The 18873-nt window shown below is 46.3% G+C and overlaps 1 protein-coding gene across 1 annotated transcript in view; it reads right to left on the reverse strand.

The window, feature by feature from the left end:
* Positions 1-18873, reverse strand: part of dcc (DCC netrin 1 receptor) — a 675496-nt gene that overhangs the window by 72770 nt on the left and 583853 nt on the right. The window contains exon 23 of the mRNA XM_065007657.1: positions 2171-2327. Coding sequence (XP_064863729.1) covers positions 2171-2327 — 157 coding nt within the window. The remainder of the gene's footprint in view (positions 1-2170; positions 2328-18873) is intronic.

Below are 18873 nucleotides of genomic sequence, written 5' to 3' on the forward strand. Positions count from 1 at the left end.
AGAGATAATTACACCCTGTGATAATCTGAAGTAGAGGAACAGAGATAATTACACCCCTGTGATAATCTGAAGTAGAGGGCCAGAGATAATTACACCCCTGTGATAATCTGAAGTAGAGTGACAGAGATAATTACACCCCTGTGGTAATCTGATGTAGAGGAACAGAGATAATTACAGACACCTGTGCTAATCTGAAGTACCAAAATAGCCACTAGATGTTTTGTGAAAAATTGCATAAAATCCTTTAAAAAAAAAGTAAAAGGTAAAAAGAAAGTTTCAACTAATATACCCTTCCTATACAACTCTAACTGTGGGAGGGAGGGGAGTGAGGAGGAATGGGGAGAGGCGGAAGGGGGAGAGGAAAGGGGGAAGAGGTGGAAGGGGAGTGAGGAGGATGGGAGTGAGGAGGAAGGGGAGTGAGGAGGAAGGGGAGTGAGGAGGAAGGGGAGTGAGGAGGAAGGGGAGTGAGGAGGAATGGGAGTGAGGAGGAAGGGGAGTGGGGAGGAATGGGAGTGAGGAGGAATGGGAGTGAGGAGGAAGGGGAGTGAGGAGGAATGGGAGTGAGGAGGAAGGGGAAGAGGAGGAAGGGGAGTGAGGAGGAAGGGGAGTGAGGAGGAAGGGGAGTGAGGAGGAATGGGAGTGAGGAGGAAGGGGAAGAGGAGGAAGGGGAGTGAGGAGGAAGGGGAGTGAGGAGGAAGGGGGAAGAGGTGGAAGTGGAGTGAGGAGGAAGGGGAGTGAGGAGGAAGGGGAGTGAGGAGGAAAGGGAAGAGGAGGGTCAGGGGAGTGAGGAGGAATGGGAGTGAGGAGGAAGGGGAGTGAGGAGGAATGGGAGTGAGGAGGAAGGGGAGTGAGGAGGAATGGGAGTGAGGAGGAAGGGGAGTGAGGAGGAATGGGAGTGAGGAGGAATGGGAAGAGGTGGAAGGGGAGTGAGGAGAAATGGGAGTGAGGAGGAAGGGAGGTGAGGAGGAATGGGAGTGAGGTGGAAAGGGAGTGAGGAGGAATGGGAGTGAGGAGGAAGGGGAAGAGAAGGAAGGGGAAGAGGAGGAAGGGGAGTGAGGAGGAAGGGGAAGAGGAGGGTCAGGGGAGTGAGGAGGAAGGGGAGTGAGGAAGAAGGGGAACAGGAGGAAGGGGAGTGAGGAGGAAGGGGAGTGAGGAGGAAGGGGAGTGAGGAGGAAGGGGAAGAGGTGGAATGGGAGTGACGTGGAAAGGGAGTGAGGAGGAATGGGAGTGAGGAGGAAGGGGAAGAGGAGGAAGGGGAGTGAGGAGGAAGGGGAAGAGGAGGAAGGGAGTGAGGGGGAAGGGGAAGAGGAGGAAGGGGGGGTGAGGAGGAAGGGGAGTGAGGAGGAAGGGGAGTGAGGAGGAAGGGGAGTGAGGAGGAATGGGAGTGAGGAGGAATGGGAGTGAGGAGGAAGGGGAGTGAGGAGGAATGGGAGTGAGGAGGAATGGGAGTGAGGAGGAAGGGGAGTGAGGAGGAATGGGAGTGAGGAGGAAGGGGAAGAGGAAGAAGGGGAGTGAGAAGGAAGGGGAGTGAGGTGGAAGGGGAGTGAGGTGGAAGGGGAAGAGGTGGAATGGGAGTGAGGAGGAAGGGGAGTGAGGAGGAATGGGAGTGAGGAGGAAGGGGAAGAGGAAGAAGGGGAGTGAGGAGGAATGGGAGTGAGGAGGAAGGGGAGTGAGGTGGAAGGGGAAGAGGAAGAAGGGGAGTGAGGAGGAAGGGGAGTGAGGAGGAAGGGGAGTGAGGAGGAAGGGGAAGAGGAGGGTCAGGGGAGTGAGGAGGAAGGGGAGTGAGGAAGAAGGGGAACAGGAGGAAGGGGAAGAGGTGGAAGGGGAGTGAGGAGGAAGGGGAGTGAAGAGGAAGGGGAGTGAGGAGGAAGGGGAAGAGGAGGGTCAGGGGAGTGAGGAGGAAGGGGAGTGAGGAAGAAGGGGAACAGGACGAAGGGGAATGAGGAGGAAGGGGAGTGAGGAGGAAGGGGAGTGAGGAGGAAGGGGAAGAGGTGGAATGGGAGTGAGGAGGAAGGGGAAGAGGTGGAAGGGGAGTGAGGAGGAAGGGGAACAGGAAGAAGGGGAAGAGGTGGAAGGGGAGTGAGGAGGAATGGGAGTGAGGAGGAAAGGGAGTGAGGAGGAAGGGGAACAGGAAGAAGGGGAACGAGGATGAAGAGGCAATCCAACTCACTTTCTCTGTTGTGCGGAGGAACGCCTGGTGCATATGAGCGCTACTATGATGACCACTACCACAGTAACGGCTCCCACGGAGACCACGATGATGACCAGGAGGTTGCTGTTCTTCTGGGGCGTCACACTGCCGTGAGGAGGACGCATCTGACCAATGTCTGGAATACAACAGGGACGGTAAATAAGACCATCTGACCAATGTCTGAATTACAACAGTGACAGGAAATAAGACCATCTGACCAATGTCTGAATTACAACAGGGACAGGAAATAAGACCATCTGACCAATGTCTGAACTACAACAGGGACAGGAAATAAGACCCTCTGACCAATGTCTGAACTACAAGAAGGACAGGAAATAAGACCATCTGACCAATGTCTGAACTACAACAAGGACAGGAAATAAGACCATCTGAACAATGTCTGAACTACAACAAGGACAGGAAATAAGACCATCTGACCAATGTCTGAACTACAACAGGGACAGGAAATAGGAACTTCAAATGAGCGTAAAACATTTTATATTCTAATGACAACATTTAATTAATGCAAATTACACATAAGTCATTAATTTCATATGCTGCTCACATAGTATCCCTTCAAATGATATGACCCTTAACTTGAAGCTTTAAAAGAGTGTCCAATGAGTTTCCAATACAACCCACTGGAGAAATGGATATTTCCTTCCTCAGTTCCTTTCTACATCTCTCGTTCTCTAAAATACATGTTGGCCTTGGGATGAAAGGATGGAAAGCTCTGTTTCTCCGGTCCTGAGCTTTGAACAGCTGACGATCCCCAAGGAACACTACATTCGGGATCAAGGACCAACCTAATAGGTTACAACCACTCTGTTCTCTATGCCAAAACTATTTCCACTATTCCACAAACATACTTCAACATAGCTATTGTACATAGTTAAAGTGGCAATCTGGGATTACATGTTTGGTACATCAATTTTTTGGGGAAGTTGAAAATAATGACTGACGAAAAGTGTTGGTGCTTCTACATCTGCATTGCTTGCTGTTTGTGGGTTTTAGGCTGGGTTTCTGTACAGCTCTTTGAGATATCAGCTGATGTACGAAGGGCTATATAAATACATTTGATTTGATTTGACTCCTTTGTTGTTGTTTACATCCCAGATTCCCCTCCATTAAGTGTGTTCCTCTAGAGAGAGAGAGAGATGTAATGTGAATGGCTTGACAATAGCTAATGAATGCTACCTGCACCCTGTAGCCCGTGTCTGGTGGAAGAGGGTATGCTAATGCTATTGCTAATAGTATAATGAACTCTGTGGCAGTGATGCTAATGTTAAAGCTAATGCTATTGCTAATAGTATTAGTGAACTCTGTGGCAGCGATGCTAATGTTAAAGCTAATGCTATTGCTAATAGTATAGTGAACTCTGTGGCAGCGATGCTAATGTTAAAGCTAATGCTATTGCTAATAGTATAGTGAACTCTGTGGCAGCGATGCTAATGTTAAAGCTAATGCTATTGCTAATAGTATAGTGAACTCTGTGGCAGCGATGCTAATGTTAAAGCTAATGCTATTGCTAATAGTATAGTGAACTCTGTGGCAGCGATGCTAATGTTAAAGCTAATGCTAAAATCTGTCAATGTATCCTTGAGCAAGGGGCTTAACCTTAATTTTCTCCAGGGGCACTGTACTACTATGGCTAAAACAACACATTCCCCTGCACCTATCCGGTGTATGTGACATTAAAACATACACAGTATATACTTTTGGTATTATTATACAAAGCTAGTGCAATGGTCTAATTTATTTTACTAGGCAAGTCAGTTAAGAACAAATTCTTATTTTCAATGACGGCCTAGGCCACATCTACCTGGCATTACTACAGTCCCACCCACTTCTACCTGTCATTACTACAGTCCCACCCACTTCTACCTGTCATTACTACAGTCCCACCCACTTCTACCTGTCATTACTACAGTCCCACCCACTTCTACCTGTCATTACTACAGTCCCACCCACATCTACCTGTCATTACTACAGTCCCACTCAATCCTACCTGGCATTACTACAGTCCCACTCACATCTACCTGTCATTACTACAGTCCCACCCACATCTACCTGCGTTTACTACAGTCCCACCCACATCTACCTGTCATTACTACAGTCCCACTCAATCCTACCTGGCATTACTAGAGTCCCACCCACTTCTACCTGTCAATACTACAGTCCCACTCAATCCTACCTGTCATCTTACCTGTCATTGCCAGAGTCCCACCCACTCCTACCTGTCATTACTACAGTCCCAACCACATCTACCTGTCATTACTACAGTCCCACTCAAACCTACCTGTCATCTTACCTGTCATTGCCAGAGTCCCACCCACTCCTACCTGTCATTACTACAGTCCCACCCACTTCTACCTGTCATTACTACAGTCCCACCCACTCCTACCTGTCATTACTACAGTCCCACCCACATCTACCTGTCATTACTACAGTCCCACCCACTTCTACCTGTCATTACTACAGTCCCACCCACTCCTACCTGTCATTACTACAGTCCCACCCACATCTACCTGTCATTACTACAGTCCCACCCACTCCTACCTGTCATTACTACAGTCCCACCCACTCCTACCTGTCATTACTACAGTCCCACCCACATCTAAATGTCATTACTACAGTCCCACTCAATCCTACCTGTCATCTTACCTTTCATTGCCAGAGTCCCACTCACATCTACCTGTCATTACTACAGTCCCACCCACATCTACCTGTCATTACTACAGTCCCACCCACATCTACCTGTCATTACTACAGTTCAACCCACTTGTCCCTGTCATTACTACAGTTCAACCCACTTGTCCCTGTCATTACTACAGTCCCACCCACTTCTAAATGTCATTACTACAGTCCCACTCAATTCCTACCTGTCATCTTACCTGTCATTACTACAGTCCCACCCACATCTACCTGTCATTACTACAGTCCCACCCACATCTACCTGTCATTACTACAGTCCCACCCACATCTACCTGTCATTACTACAGTCCCACCCACTTCTAAATGTCATTACTACAGTCCCACTCAATTCCTACCTGTCATCTTACCTGTCATTACTACAGTCCCACCCACATCTACCTGTCATTACTACAGTCCCACCCACATCTACCTGTCATTACTACAGTCCCACCCACATCTACCTGTCATTACTACAGTCCCACCCACATCTACCTGTCATTACTACAGTCCCACCCACTTCTACCTGTCATTACTACAGTCCCACCCACATCTACCTGTCATTACTACAGTCCCACCCACATCTACCTGTCATTACTACAGTCCCACTCAATCCTACCTGGCATTACTACAGTCCCACCCACTTCTACCTGTCAATACTACAGTCCCACCCACATCTACCTGTCATTACTACAGTCCCACCCACTTCTACCTGTCATTACTACAGTCCCACCCACATCTACCTGTCATTACTACAGTCCCACTCAATCCTACCTGGCATTACTACAGTCCCACTCACATCTACCTGTCATTACTACAGTCCCACCCACATCTACCTGCGTTTACTACAGTCCCACCCACATCTACCTGTCATTACTACAGTCCCACTCAACCCTACCTGGCATTACTACAGTCCCACCCACTTCTACCTGTCAATACTACAGTCCCACTCAATCCTACCTGTCATCTTACCTGTCATTGCCAGAGTCCCACCCACTCCTACCTGTCATTACTACAGTCCCAACCACATCTACCTGTCATTACTACAGTCCCACTCAAACCTACCTGTCATCTTACCTGTCATTGCCAGAGTCCCACCCACTCCTACCTGTCATTACTACAGTCCCACCCACTTCTACCTGTCATTACTACAGTCCCACCCACTCCTACCTGTCATTACTACAGTCCCACCCACATCTACCTGTCATTACTACAGTCCCACCCACTTCTACCTGTCATTACTACAGTCCCACCCACTCCTACCTGTCATTACTACAGTCCCACCCACATCTACCTGTCATTACTACAGTCCCACCCACTCCTACCTGTCATTACTACAGTCCCACCCACTCCTACCTGTCATTACTACAGTCCCACCCACATCTAAATGTCATTACTACAGTCCCACTCAATCCTACCTGTCATCTTACCTGTCATTGCCAGAGTCCCACTCACATCTACCTGTCATTGCCAGAGTCCCACTCAGCCTACCTGTCATTACTACAGTTCAACCCACTTCTACCTGTCATTACTACAGTCCCACCCACTTCTACCTGTCATTACTACAGTCCCACCCACTTCTAACTGTCATTGCTACAGTCCCACCCACTTCTACCTGTCATTACTACAGTCCCACCCACTCCTACCTGTCATTACTACAGTCCCACCCACTTCTACCTGTCATTACTACAGTCCCACCCAATTACACCTGTCATTACTACAGTCCCACCCACTCCTACCTGTCATTACTACAGTCCCACCCACATCTACCTGTCATTATTTGATCAATACATGAAAATCACAACCTGTCACTAAACTTGGTCTATCCTGTATCCCCCCCTCTCCCCCCTCCACTCTTTATACAGCAGGATACAATGATGATCAATGGGTCAGGACAAAGCAGCTGAAACTGCACAGCTGGATTGTCTAAGGGTGAGTCCAGCTCTGTACAGGGTAGTCTACATTCTACAGCTGGATTGTCTAAGAGTGAGTCCAGCTCTGTACAGGGTAGTCTACATTCTACAGCTGACTTGTCTAAGAGTGATTCCAGCTCTGTACAGGGTTGTCTACATTCTCCAGCTGACTTGTCTAAGGGTGAGTCTGAAACAACACCCTGTTGACTATCTTAAGTGCACTAGTTTTTTCTCCAGGGCCTATAGGGAATAGGGAGCCAATTCAGCCACAACGTTGTTTCACATCCACTCAGAGCACGGTCGGTGCAGTATCGTTGTCATGAGGCCCTCCCTGCTTCCCTAGTCAGAGCAGACGAGGCCCTCCCTGCTTCCCCGGTCAGAGCAGACGAGGCCCTCCCTGCTTCCCCGGTCAGAGCAGACGAGGCCCTCCCTGCTTCCAAGGAGAGAGCAGACGAGGCCCTCCCTGCTTCCCCGGTCAGAGCAGACGAGGCCCTCCCTGCTTCCCAGGTCAGAGCAGACGAGGCCCTCCCTGCTTCCCTAGTCAGAGCAGACGAGGCCCTCCCTGCTTCCCTAGTCAGAGCAGACGAGGCCCTCCCTGCTTCCCTAGTCAGAGCAGACGAGGCCCTCCCTGCTTCCCTAGTCAGAGCAGACGAGGCCCTCCCTGCTTCCCCGGCTCTGTACCAGCCTCCACTACACTCTGAATTAATGAGTTAATTTATGGTGCAGCTTGAACAGACAGATTGCTGATAGGTGGTATTGGATTGCACCAGCCGTTCAACTGAGGAAAATACCAAGCGTAAAGCAACTAGACAAATTGAGAGAGTTTTGCGATGTGCTTCTGTGTGTATATTGTGATGTGTTTGTTGTGTTGTGCTTCCTCTGAATTGTTGTGTTTTCTCTCCTCATGTTCACGGGGGAAAGTTTATAGGATTGATTCCTAACACACAAACACACACACACACACACACACACACACACACACACACACACACACACACACTGCTTCTCCACACTTCACACACACACAAACTGCTTCTCCACGCTACACAAACACACACACACACACACACACACACACACACACACACACTGCTTCTCCACGCTACACACACACACACTGCTTCTCCACGCTACACACACACACACACGCACACTGCTTCTCCACGCTACACACACACACACACACACTGCTTCTCCACGCTACACACACACACACTGCTTCTCCACGCTACACACACACACTGCTTCTCCACGCTACACACACACACACACGGCTTCTCCACGCTACACACACACACACACTGCTTCTCCACGCTACACACACACACACACACACACACTGCTTCTCCACGCTACACACACACACTGCTTCTCCACGCTACTCCCTCCAAGGTCACAGTAATGGGTGATGGAGAGTGTCATCAATTCAACCTGTCTTCTTCGCTCCCTTTTCACCGACCGCCGTCTCAAAGAAATGACACATCTCCTGACACGTTTAACTCTGAACTCCATTACCGAGCTTTTATACAGAGGCCAACTCACCTCCTCTGGGTGGAAACTGTCCCAAATTGACACCTTATTCCCTATAGAGTGCACTACTTTAGACCAGAACCCTATGGAACCCTATTCCCTATATATACTGCACTACTTTAGACCAGAGCCCTATGGAACCCTATTCCCTATATATAGTGCACTGCTTTAGACCAGAGCCCTATGGAACCCTATTCCCTATATAGTGCACTACTTTAGACCAGAGCCCTATGGAACCCTATTCCCTATATAGTGCACTACTTTAGACCAGAGCCCTATGGAATCCCACCATTTTCAGATGAAAAGACACCCAGATTGCCTTCACGTATCTTTCAAACTGGGTTTGAATAAACGTAGATAGAATCTTTGATGTTCTTTATAAATTATTATAGGAGTTGGATTGTTTTATAAAACTAGGCAAACAAAACATAATATCTGGATTAAAACACTTCTTCTTAGATTGGGGCAGTAGGATTGTCCTATTACCACAGTGTATTGTATGACTTCTTCCACATTTTGTTACATAACAGCCTTATTCTAAATTGGATTAAATAGTCCCCCCCCCCCTCTTCAATCTGCACACAATACACCATAATGACAAAGCAACAAAAAAAAAGGGGGGGTTTTAGACATTTTTGCAAATGTATAAAAAAAGGAAAAAAAATGGAAATATCAGATTTACATAAGTATTCAGACCCTTTACTCAGTAATTTGTTGAAGCACATTTGCCAGTGATTACAGCCTTGAGTCTTCTTGGGTATGACGCTACAAGCTTGGCACACCTGTATTTGGGGATTTTCTCCCATTCTTCTCTGCAGATCCAGCTATTTTCAGGTCTCCAGAGATGTTAGTTCGGGTTCAAGTCCGGGATCTGACTGGGCCACTTAAGGACATTCAGAGACTTCTCCCGAAGCCACTCCTGCATTGTCTTGGCTGTGTGCTTAGTGTCGTTGTCCTCCTTGACTATCCATCAAGTGTTCTGACCTCAGTCAGGATCAAAACTCTCTAACAACATTTTAGTAGAACATCTATGAACATGTAACCTTCTAGAACATCTATGAACATTTATACCTTCTAGAACATCTATGATCATTTATACCTTCTAGAACATCCGAGGACATTTATACCTTCTAGAACATCTGAGAACATGTATACCTTCTAGAACATCTATGAACATTTAACCTTCTAGAACATCTATGAACATTTATACCTTCTAGAACATCTATGAACATTTATACCTTCTAGAACATCTATGAACATTTATACCTTCTAGAACATCTATGAACATTTATACCTTCTAGAACATCTGAGGACATGTATACCTTCTAGAACATCTATGAACATTTATACCTTCTAGAACATCTATGAACATTTAACCTTCTAGAACATCTATGAACATTTATACCTTCTAGAACATCTGAGGACATGTATACCTTCTAGAACATCTATGAACATTTATACCTTCTAGAACATCTATGAACATTTATACCTTCTAGAACATCTGAGGACATGTATACCTTCTAGAACATCTATGAACATTTATCAAATCAAATCAAATCAAATGTATTTATATAGCCCTTCGTACATCAGCTGATATCTCAAAGTGCTGTACAGAAACCCAGCCTAAAACCCCAAACAGCAAACAATGCAGGTGTAAAAGCATTTATTCCTTCTAGAACATCTATGAACATTTATACCTTCTAGAACATCTATGAACATTTATACCTTCTAGAACATCTGAGGACATGTATACCTTCTAGAACATCTATGATCATTTATACCTTCTAGAACATCCGAGGACATTTATACCTTCTAGAACATCTGAGAACATTTATACCTTCTAGAACATCTATGATCATTTATACCTTCTAGAACATCCGAGGACATTTATACCTTCTAGAACATCTGAGGACATTTATACCTTCTAGAACATCTGAGGAAATTCTAAGAATGTTTAGTAGAAACAAAGAGAACACAGACAGACAAATAATATGACTCTCTGTCCCACAACACCTGACCAATCCTGGCTCTCAGCCCGTCACTCAGGAGTCACTATCCTTGACATCCAGCTGGCACAGTTACTGCACACACCTACGGCACAGTTGGAAGTGGGTGGCTCTGTCACCAAAATGGCACCCTATTTGACAGTATACTGTATGTGCAGACGGGATGGTCCAAAGCAATAGGGTACCATTCTCACACTGCTCGCTGCTCGTGTCCCTGGAGAACAAAGATATTACACGGAGGTCTGTGCTCCGTCAGTGAACTCTGACCTCTACCACGTTGGAAGGCGACGGGCCGGATGGCTCGACCATCTGCTCCAATCAGAAGAACAGACAGAAGCCACACGGCTACTTCCTAATTCATCCCAGCAGGCATTGCGGCGGGTCAGTGAGCACGCTGTCATTCCAGCGAGTCGCGACGGATCTAGGAGATGTTCTGCCAACACTCAGATTACAGCGTGTGTTGGTGGTAATGTGGTGGTGTAGTATAGTGGTGTGGTGTAGTATAGTGGTGTGGTGTAGTATAGTGGTGTGTAGGATAGTGGTGTGGTGTAGTATAGTGGTGTGGTGTGGTGTAGTATAGTGGTGTGGTGTAGTGAAGTGGTGTAGTATAGTGATGTGATGTAGTATAGTGGTGTGGTGTAGTATAGTGGTGTGGTGTAGTATAGTGGTGTGTGGTATAGTGGTGTGGTGTAGTATAGTGGTGTGTAGTATAGTGGTGTGGTGTAGTATAGTGGTGTGGTGTGGTGTAGTATAGTGGTGTGGTGTAGTATAGTGGTGGTGGTGTAGTATAGTGGTGTGGTGTAGTATAGTGGTGTGGTGTAAGGTGGTGGTGGTGGTGTATAGTGGTGTGGTGTAGTATAGTGGTGTGTAGTATAGTGGTGTGGTGTAGTATAGTGGTGTAGTATAGTGATGTGGTGTAGTATAGTGATGTGGTGTAGTATAGTGATGTGGTGTAGTATAGTGGTGTGTAGTATAGTGGTGTGGTGTAGTATAGTGATGTGGTGTAGTATAGTGGTGTGGTGTAGTATAGTGGTGTGGTGTAGTATAGTGGTGTGGTGTAGGGTGGTGGTGGTGTAGTATAGTGATGTGGTATAGTATAGTGGTGTGGTGTAGGGTGGTGGTGGTGTAGTATAGTGGTGTGGTGTAGGATAGTGGTGTGGTGTAGTATAGTGGTGTGGTGTAGTATAGTGGTGTGTGGTATAGTGGTGTGGTGTAGTATAGTGGTGTGTAGTATAGTGGTGTGGTGTAGTATAGTGGTGTGGTGTGGTGTAGTATAGTGGTGTGGTGTAGTATAGTGGTGGTGGTGTAGTATAGTGGTGTGGTGTAGTATAGTGGTGTGTGGTATAGTGGTGTGGTGTAGTATAGTGGTGTGTAGTATAGTGGTGTGGTGTAGTATAGTGGTGTGGTGTAGTATAGTGGTGGTGGTGTAGTATAGTGGTGTGGTGTAGTATAGTGGTGTGGTGTAGGGTGGTGGTGGTGTAGTATAGTGGTGTGGTGTAGGATAGTGGTGTGGTGTAGTATAGTGGTGTGGTGTAGTATAGTGGTGTGTGGTATAGTGGTGTGGTGTAGTATAGTGGTGTGTAGTATAGTGGTGTGGTGTAGTATAGTGGTGTGGTGTGGTGTAGTATAGTGGTGTGGTGTAGTATAGTGGTGGTGGTGTAGTATAGTGGTGTGGTGTAGTATAGTGGTGTGGTGTAAGGTGGTGGTGTTGTTGTATAGTGGTGTGGTGTAGTATAGTGGTGTGGTGTAGTATAGTGATGTGGTGTAGTATAGTGGTGTGTAGTATAGTGGTGTGGTGTAGTATAGTGATGTGGTGTAGTATAGTGGTGTGGTGTAGTATAGTGGTGTGGTGTAGTATAGTGGTGTGGTGTAGTATAGTGATGTGGTGTAGTATAGTGGTGTGGTGTAGTATAGTGGTGTGGTGTAGTATAGTGGTGTGGTGTAGTATAGTGATGTGGTGTAGTATAGTGGTGTGGTGTAGTATAGTGGTGTGTGGTGTAGTGGTGTAGTATAGTGGTGTGTAGTATAGTGGTGTGGTGTGGTGTAGTATAGTGGTGTGGTGTAGTATAGTGGTGTGGTGTAGTATAGTGATCTGGTGTAGTATAGTGGTGTGGTGTAGTATAGTGGTGTGTGGTATAGTGGTGTGGTGTAGTGGTGTGGTGTAGTATAGTGGTGTGGTGTGGTGTAGTATAGTGGTGTGGTGTAGTATAGTGGTGTGGTGTAGTATAGTGATTTGGTGTAGTATAGTGGTGTGTAGTATAGTGGTGTGGTGTAGTATAGTGATGTGGTGTAGTATAGTGGTGTGGTGTAGTATAGTGGTGTGGTGTAGTATAGTGGTGTGGTGTAGTATAGTGGTGTGGTGTAGTATAGTTGTGTGGTGTAGTGTAGTGGTGTGGTGTAGTATAGTGATGTGGTGTAGTATAGTGGTGTGGTGTAGTATAGTGGTGTGGTGTAGGGTGGTGGTGGTGTTGTATAGTGGTGTGGTGTAGTATAGTGGTGTGTAGTATAGTGGTGTGGTGTAGTATAGTGGTGTAGTATAGTGATGTGGTGTAGTATAGTGATGTGGTGTAGTATAGTGGTGTGGTGTAGTATAGTGGTGTGGTGTAGTATAGTGGTGTGGTGTAGGGTGGTGGTGGTGTAGTATAGTGATGTGGTATAGTATAGTGGTGTGGTGTAGGGTGGTGGTGGTGTAGTATAGTGGTGTGGTGTAGGATAGTGGTGTGGTGTAGTATAGTGGTGTGGTGTAGTATAGTGGTGTGTGGTATAGTGGTGTGGTGTAGTATAGTGGTGTGTAGTATAGTGGTGTGGTGTAGTATAGTGGTGTGGTGTGGTGTAGTATAGTGGTGTGGTGTAGTATAGTGGTGGTGGTGTAGTATAGTGGTGTGGTGTAGTATAGTGGTGTGTGGTATAGTGGTGTGGTGTAGTATAGTGGTGTGTAGTATAGTGGTGTGGTGTAGTATAGTGGTGTGGTGTAGTATAGTGGTGGTGGTGTAGTATAGTGGTGTGGTGTAGTATAGTGGTGTGGTGTAGGGTGGTGGTGGTGTAGTATAGTGGTGTGGTGTAGGATAGTGGTGTGGTGTAGTATAGTGGTGTGGTGTAGTATAGTGGTGTGTGGTATAGTGGTGTGGTGTAGTATAGTGGTGTGTAGTATAGTGGTGTGGTGTAGTATAGTGGTGTGGTGTGGTGTAGTATAGTGGTGTGGTGTAGTATAGTGGTGGTGGTGTAGTATAGTGGTGTGGTGTAGTATAGTGGTGTGGTGTAAGGTGGTGGTGTTGTTGTATAGTGGTGTGGTGTAGTATAGTGGTGTGGTGTAGTATAGTGATGTGGTGTAGTATAGTGGTGTGTAGTATAGTGGTGTGGTGTAGTATAGTGATGTGGTGTAGTATAGTGGTGTGGTGTAGTATAGTGGTGTGGTGTAGTATAGTGGTGTGGTGTAGTATAGTGATGTGGTGTAGTATAGTGGTGTGGTGTAGTATAGTGGTGTGGTGTAGTATAGTGGTGTGGTGTAGTATAGTGATGTGGTGTAGTATAGTGGTGTGGTGTAGTATAGTGGTGTGTGGTGTAGTGGTGTAGTATAGTGGTGTGTAGTATAGTGGTGTGGTGTGGTGTAGTATAGTGGTGTGGTGTAGTATAGTGGTGTGGTGTAGTATAGTGATCTGGTGTAGTATAGTGGTGTGGTGTAGTATAGTGGTGTGTGGTATAGTGGTGTGGTGTAGTGGTGTGGTGTAGTATAGTGGTGTGGTGTGGTGTAGTATAGTGGTGTGGTGTAGTATAGTGGTGTGGTGTAGTATAGTGATTTGGTGTAGTATAGTGGTGTGTAGTATAGTGGTGTGGTGTAGTATAGTGATGTGGTGTAGTATAGTGGTGTGGTGTAGTATAGTGGTGTGGTGTAGTATAGTGGTGTGGTGTAGTATAGTGGTGTGGTGTAGTATAGTTGTGTGGTGTAGTGTAGTGGTGTGGTGTAGTATAGTGATGTGGTGTAGTATAGTGGTGTGGTGTAGTATAGTGGTGTGTGGTATAGTGGTGTGGTGTAGTATAGTGGTGTGTAGTATAGTGGTGTGGTGTAGTATAGTGGTGTGGTGTAGTATAGTGGTGGTGGTGTAGTATAGTGGTGTGGTGTAGTATAGTGGTGTGGTGTAGGGTGGTGGTGGTGTTGTATAGTGGTGTGGTGTAGTATAGTGGTGTGTAGTATAGTGGTGTGGTTTAGTATAGTGGTGTAGTATAGTGATGTGGTGTAGTATAGTGGTGTGGTGTAGTATAGTGGTGTGGTGTAGTATAGTGGTGTGGTGTAGTATAGTGGTGTGGTGAGTATAGTGATGTGGTGTAGTATAGTGGTGTGGTGTAGTATAGTGGTGTGTGGTATAGTGGTGTGGTGTAGTATAGTGGTGTGGTGTAGTATAGTGGTGTGGTGTAGTATAGTGGTGTGGTGTAGTATAGTGGTGTGGTGTAGTATAGTGATGTGGTGTAGTATAGTGGTGTGTGGTATAGTGGTGTGGTGTAGTATAGTGGTGTGTAGTATAGTGGTGTGGTGTAGTATAGTGGTGTAGTATAGTGATGTGGTGTAGTATAGTGGTGTGGTGTAGTATAGTGATGTGGTGTAGTATAGTGGTGTGGTGTAGTACAGTGGTGTGGCGTAGGGTGGTGGTGGTGTAGTATAGTGGTGTGGTGTAGTATAGTGGTGTGGTGTAGTATAGTGGTGTAGTATAGTGATGTGGTATAGTATAGTGATGTGGTGTAGTATAGTGGTGTGGTGTAGTATAGTGGTGTGGTGTAGTATAGTGGTGTAGTATAGTGATGTGGTATAGTATAGTGATGTGGTGTGGTGTGGTGTAGTATAGTGGTGTGGTGTAGTATAGTGGTGTGGTGTAGTATAGTGGTGTGGTGTAGTATAGTGATGTGGTGTAGTATAGTGGTGTGGTGTAGTATAGTTGTGTGTGGTATAGTGGTATGGTGTAGTATAGTGGTGTGTAGTATAGTGGTGTGGTGTAGTATAGTGGTGTGGTGTGGTGTAGTATAGTGGTGTGGTGTAGTATAGTGGTGTGGTGTAGTATAGTGATGTGGTGTAGTATAGTGGTGTGGTGTAGTATAGTGATGTGGTGTAGTATAGTGGTGTGGTGTAGTATAGCGGTGTGTGGTATAGTGGTGTGGTGTAGTATAGTGGTGTGTAGTATAGTGGTGTGGTGTAGTATAGTGGTGTGTAGTATAGTGGCGTGGTGTAGTATAGTGGTGTGGTGTGGTGTAGTATAGTGGTGTGTAGTATAGTGGTGTGGTGTAGTATAGTGGTGTAGTATAGTGATGTGGTGTAGTATAGTGGTGTGGTGTAGTATAGTGGTGTGGTGTAGTATAGTGATGTGGTGTAGTATAGTGGTGTGTGGTATAGTGGTGTGGTGTAGTATAGTGGTGTGTAGTATAGTGGTGTGGTGTAGTATAGTGGTGTAGTATAGTGATGTGGTGTAGTATAGTGGTGTGGTGTAGTATAGTGATGTGGTGTAGTATAGTGGTGTGGTGTAGTACAGTGGTGTGGCGTAGGGTGGTGGTGGTGTAGTATAGTGGTGTGGTGTAGTATAGTGGTGTGGTGTAGTATAGTGGTGTAGTATAGTGATGTGGTATAGTATAGTGATGTGGTGTAGTATAGTGGTGTGGTGTAGTATAGTGGTGTGGTGTAGTATAGTGGTGTAGTATAGTGGTGTGGTGTAGTATAGTGGTGTGGTGTAGTATAGTGATGTGGTGTAGTATAGTGGTGTGGTGTAGTATAGTTGTGTGTGGTATAGTGGTATGGTGTAGTATAGTGGTGTGTAGTATAGTGGTGTGGTGTAGTATAGTGGTGTGGTGTGGTGTAGTATAGTGGTGTGGTGTAGTATAGTGGTGTGGTGTAGTATAGTGATGTGGTGTAGTATAGTGGTGTGGTGTAGTATAGTGATGTGGTGTAGTATAGTGGTGTGGTGTAGTATAGCGGTGTGTGGTATAGTGGTGTGGTGTAGTATAGTGGTGTGTAGTATAGTGGTGTGGTGTAGTATAGTGGTGTGTAGTATAGTGGCGTGGTGTAGTATAGTGGTGTGGTGTGGTGTAGTATAGTGGTGTGTAGTATAGTGGTGTGGTGTAGTATAGTGGTGTAGTATAGTGATGTGGTGTAGTATAGTGGTGTGGTGTAGTATAGTGATGTGGTGTAGTATAGTGGTGTGTAGTATAGTGGTGTGGTGTAGTATAGTGATGTGGTGTAGTATAGTGGTGTGGTGTAGTATAGTGATGTGGTGTAGTATAGTGGTGTGGTGTAGTACAGTGGTGTGGCGTAGGGTGGTGGTGGTGTAGTATAGTGGTGTGGTGTAGTATAGTGGTGTGGTGTAGTATAGTGGTGTAGTATAGTGATGTGGTATAGTATAGTGATGTGGTGTGGTATAGTGGTGTGGTGTAGTATAGTGGTGTGGTGTAGTATAGTGGTGTAGTATAGTGATGTGGTGTGGTGTGGTGTAGTATAGTGTTGTGGTGTAGTATAGTGATGTGGTGTAGTATAGTGGTGTGGTGTAGTATAGTGGTGTGGTGTAGTATAGTGGTGTAGTATAGTGATGTGGTATAGTATAGTGATGTGGTGTGGTGTGGTGTAGTATAGTGTTGTGGTGTAGTATAGTGGTGTGGTGTAGTATAGTGGTGTGGTGTAGTATAGTGATGTGGTGTAGTATAGTGGTGTGGTGTAGTATAGTTGTGTGTGGTATAGTGGTATGGTGTAGTATAGTGGTGTGTAGTATAGTGGTGTGGTGTAGTATAGTGGTGTGGTGTGGTGTAGTATAGTGGTGTGGTGTAGTATAGTGGTGTGGTGTAGTATAGTGATGTGGTGTAGTATAGTGGTGTGGTGTAGTATAGTGATGTGGTGTAGTATAGTGGTGTGGTGTAGTATAGCGGTGTGTGGTATAGTGGTGTGGTGTAGTATAGTGGTGTGTAGTATAGTGGTGTGGTGTAGTATAGTGGTGTGTAGTATAGTGGCGTGGTGTAGTATAGTGGTGTGGTGTGGTGTAGTATAGTGGTGTGTAGTATAGTGGTGTGGTATAGGGTGGTGGTAGTGTAGTATAGTGGTGTGGTGTAGTATAGTGGTGTGTAGTATAGTGGTGTGGTGTAGTATAGTGGTGTGTAGTATAGTGGTGTGGTGTAGTATAGCGGTGTGGTGTAGTATAGTGGTGTGGTGTAGTATAGTGGTGTGTGGTATAGTGGTGTGGTGTAGTATAGTGGTGTGGTGTGGTGTAGTATAGTGGTGTGTAGTATAGTGGTGTGGTGTAGTATAGTGGTGTGGTGTAGTATGGTGGGGTGTAGTATAGTGGTGTGGTGTGGTGTAGTATAGTGGTGTGTAGTATAGTGGTGTGGTGTAGTATAATGGTGTGGTGTAGGGTGGTGGTGGTGTTGTATAGTGGTGTGGTGTAGTATAGTGATGTGGTGTAGTATAGTGGTGTGGTGTAGTATAGTGGTGGTGGTGGTGTAGTATAGTGGTGGTGGTGTAGTATAGTGATGTGGTGTAGTATAGTGGTGTGGTGTAGTATAGTGGTGTGGTGTAGTATAGTGTTGGTGGTGGTGTAGCATGGTGGTGGTGGTGTAGTATAGTGGTGGTGGTGTAGTATAGTGATGTGGTGTAGTACAGTGGTGTGGTGTAGGGTGGTGGTGGTGTAGGGTGGTGGTGGTGTAGTGTAGTATAGTGGTGTGGTGTAGTATAGTGGTGTGGTGTAGTATAGTGTAGTATAGTGGTGGTGGTGTAGTATAATGATGTGGTGTAGTATAGTGGTGTGTAGTATAGTGGTGTGGTGTAGTATAGTGGTGTAGGGTGGTGGTGGTGTAGTATAGTGGTGTGGTGTAGTATAGTGGTGTGGTGTAGGGTGGTGGTGGTGGTGTAGTATAGTGGTGTGGTGTAGTATAATTATGTGGTGTAGTATAGTGGTGTGGTGTAGGGTGGTGGTGGTGTACTATAGTGGTGTGGTGTAGTATAGTGGTGTTGTGTAGGGTTATGGTATCTCGCTCCACCCTCCTCCCTCCCTCTCCTCATCCCCTCCACCATCCTCCTTCCCTCTCTTCATCTCCCTCCACCTTCCTCCATCCCTCTCTTCATCTCCCTCTCCTCATCTCCATCCTTCCCTCACTTCATCTCCCTCCACCTTCCTCTCTCCCTCTCCTCATCTCCCTCCATCTTCCTCCCTCCCTATCTTCATCTCCCTCCACCTTCCTCTCTCCCTCTCCTCATCTCCCTCCACCTTCCTCCCTCCCTCTCCTCATCTCCATCCTTCCCTCACTTCATCTCCCTCCACCTTCCTCTCTCCCTCTCCTCATCTCCCTCCACCTTCCTCCCTCCCTATCTTCATCTCCCTCCACCTTCCTCTCTCCCTATCTTCATCTCCCTCTACCTTCCTCTCTCCCTCTCCTCATCTCCATCCTTCCCTTACTTCATCTCCCTCCAACTTCCTCTCTCCCTCTCCTCATCTCCCTCTACCTTCCTCCCTCCCTATCTTCATCTCCCTCCACCTTCCTCTCTCCCTCTCCTCATCTCCCTCCACCTTCCTCTCTCCCT

This window comes from Oncorhynchus nerka, linkage group LG22 (assembly GCF_034236695.1).
Source record: "Oncorhynchus nerka isolate Pitt River linkage group LG22, Oner_Uvic_2.0, whole genome shotgun sequence".
In the NCBI taxonomy this organism is placed as follows: domain Eukaryota; kingdom Metazoa; phylum Chordata; class Actinopteri; order Salmoniformes; family Salmonidae; genus Oncorhynchus; species Oncorhynchus nerka.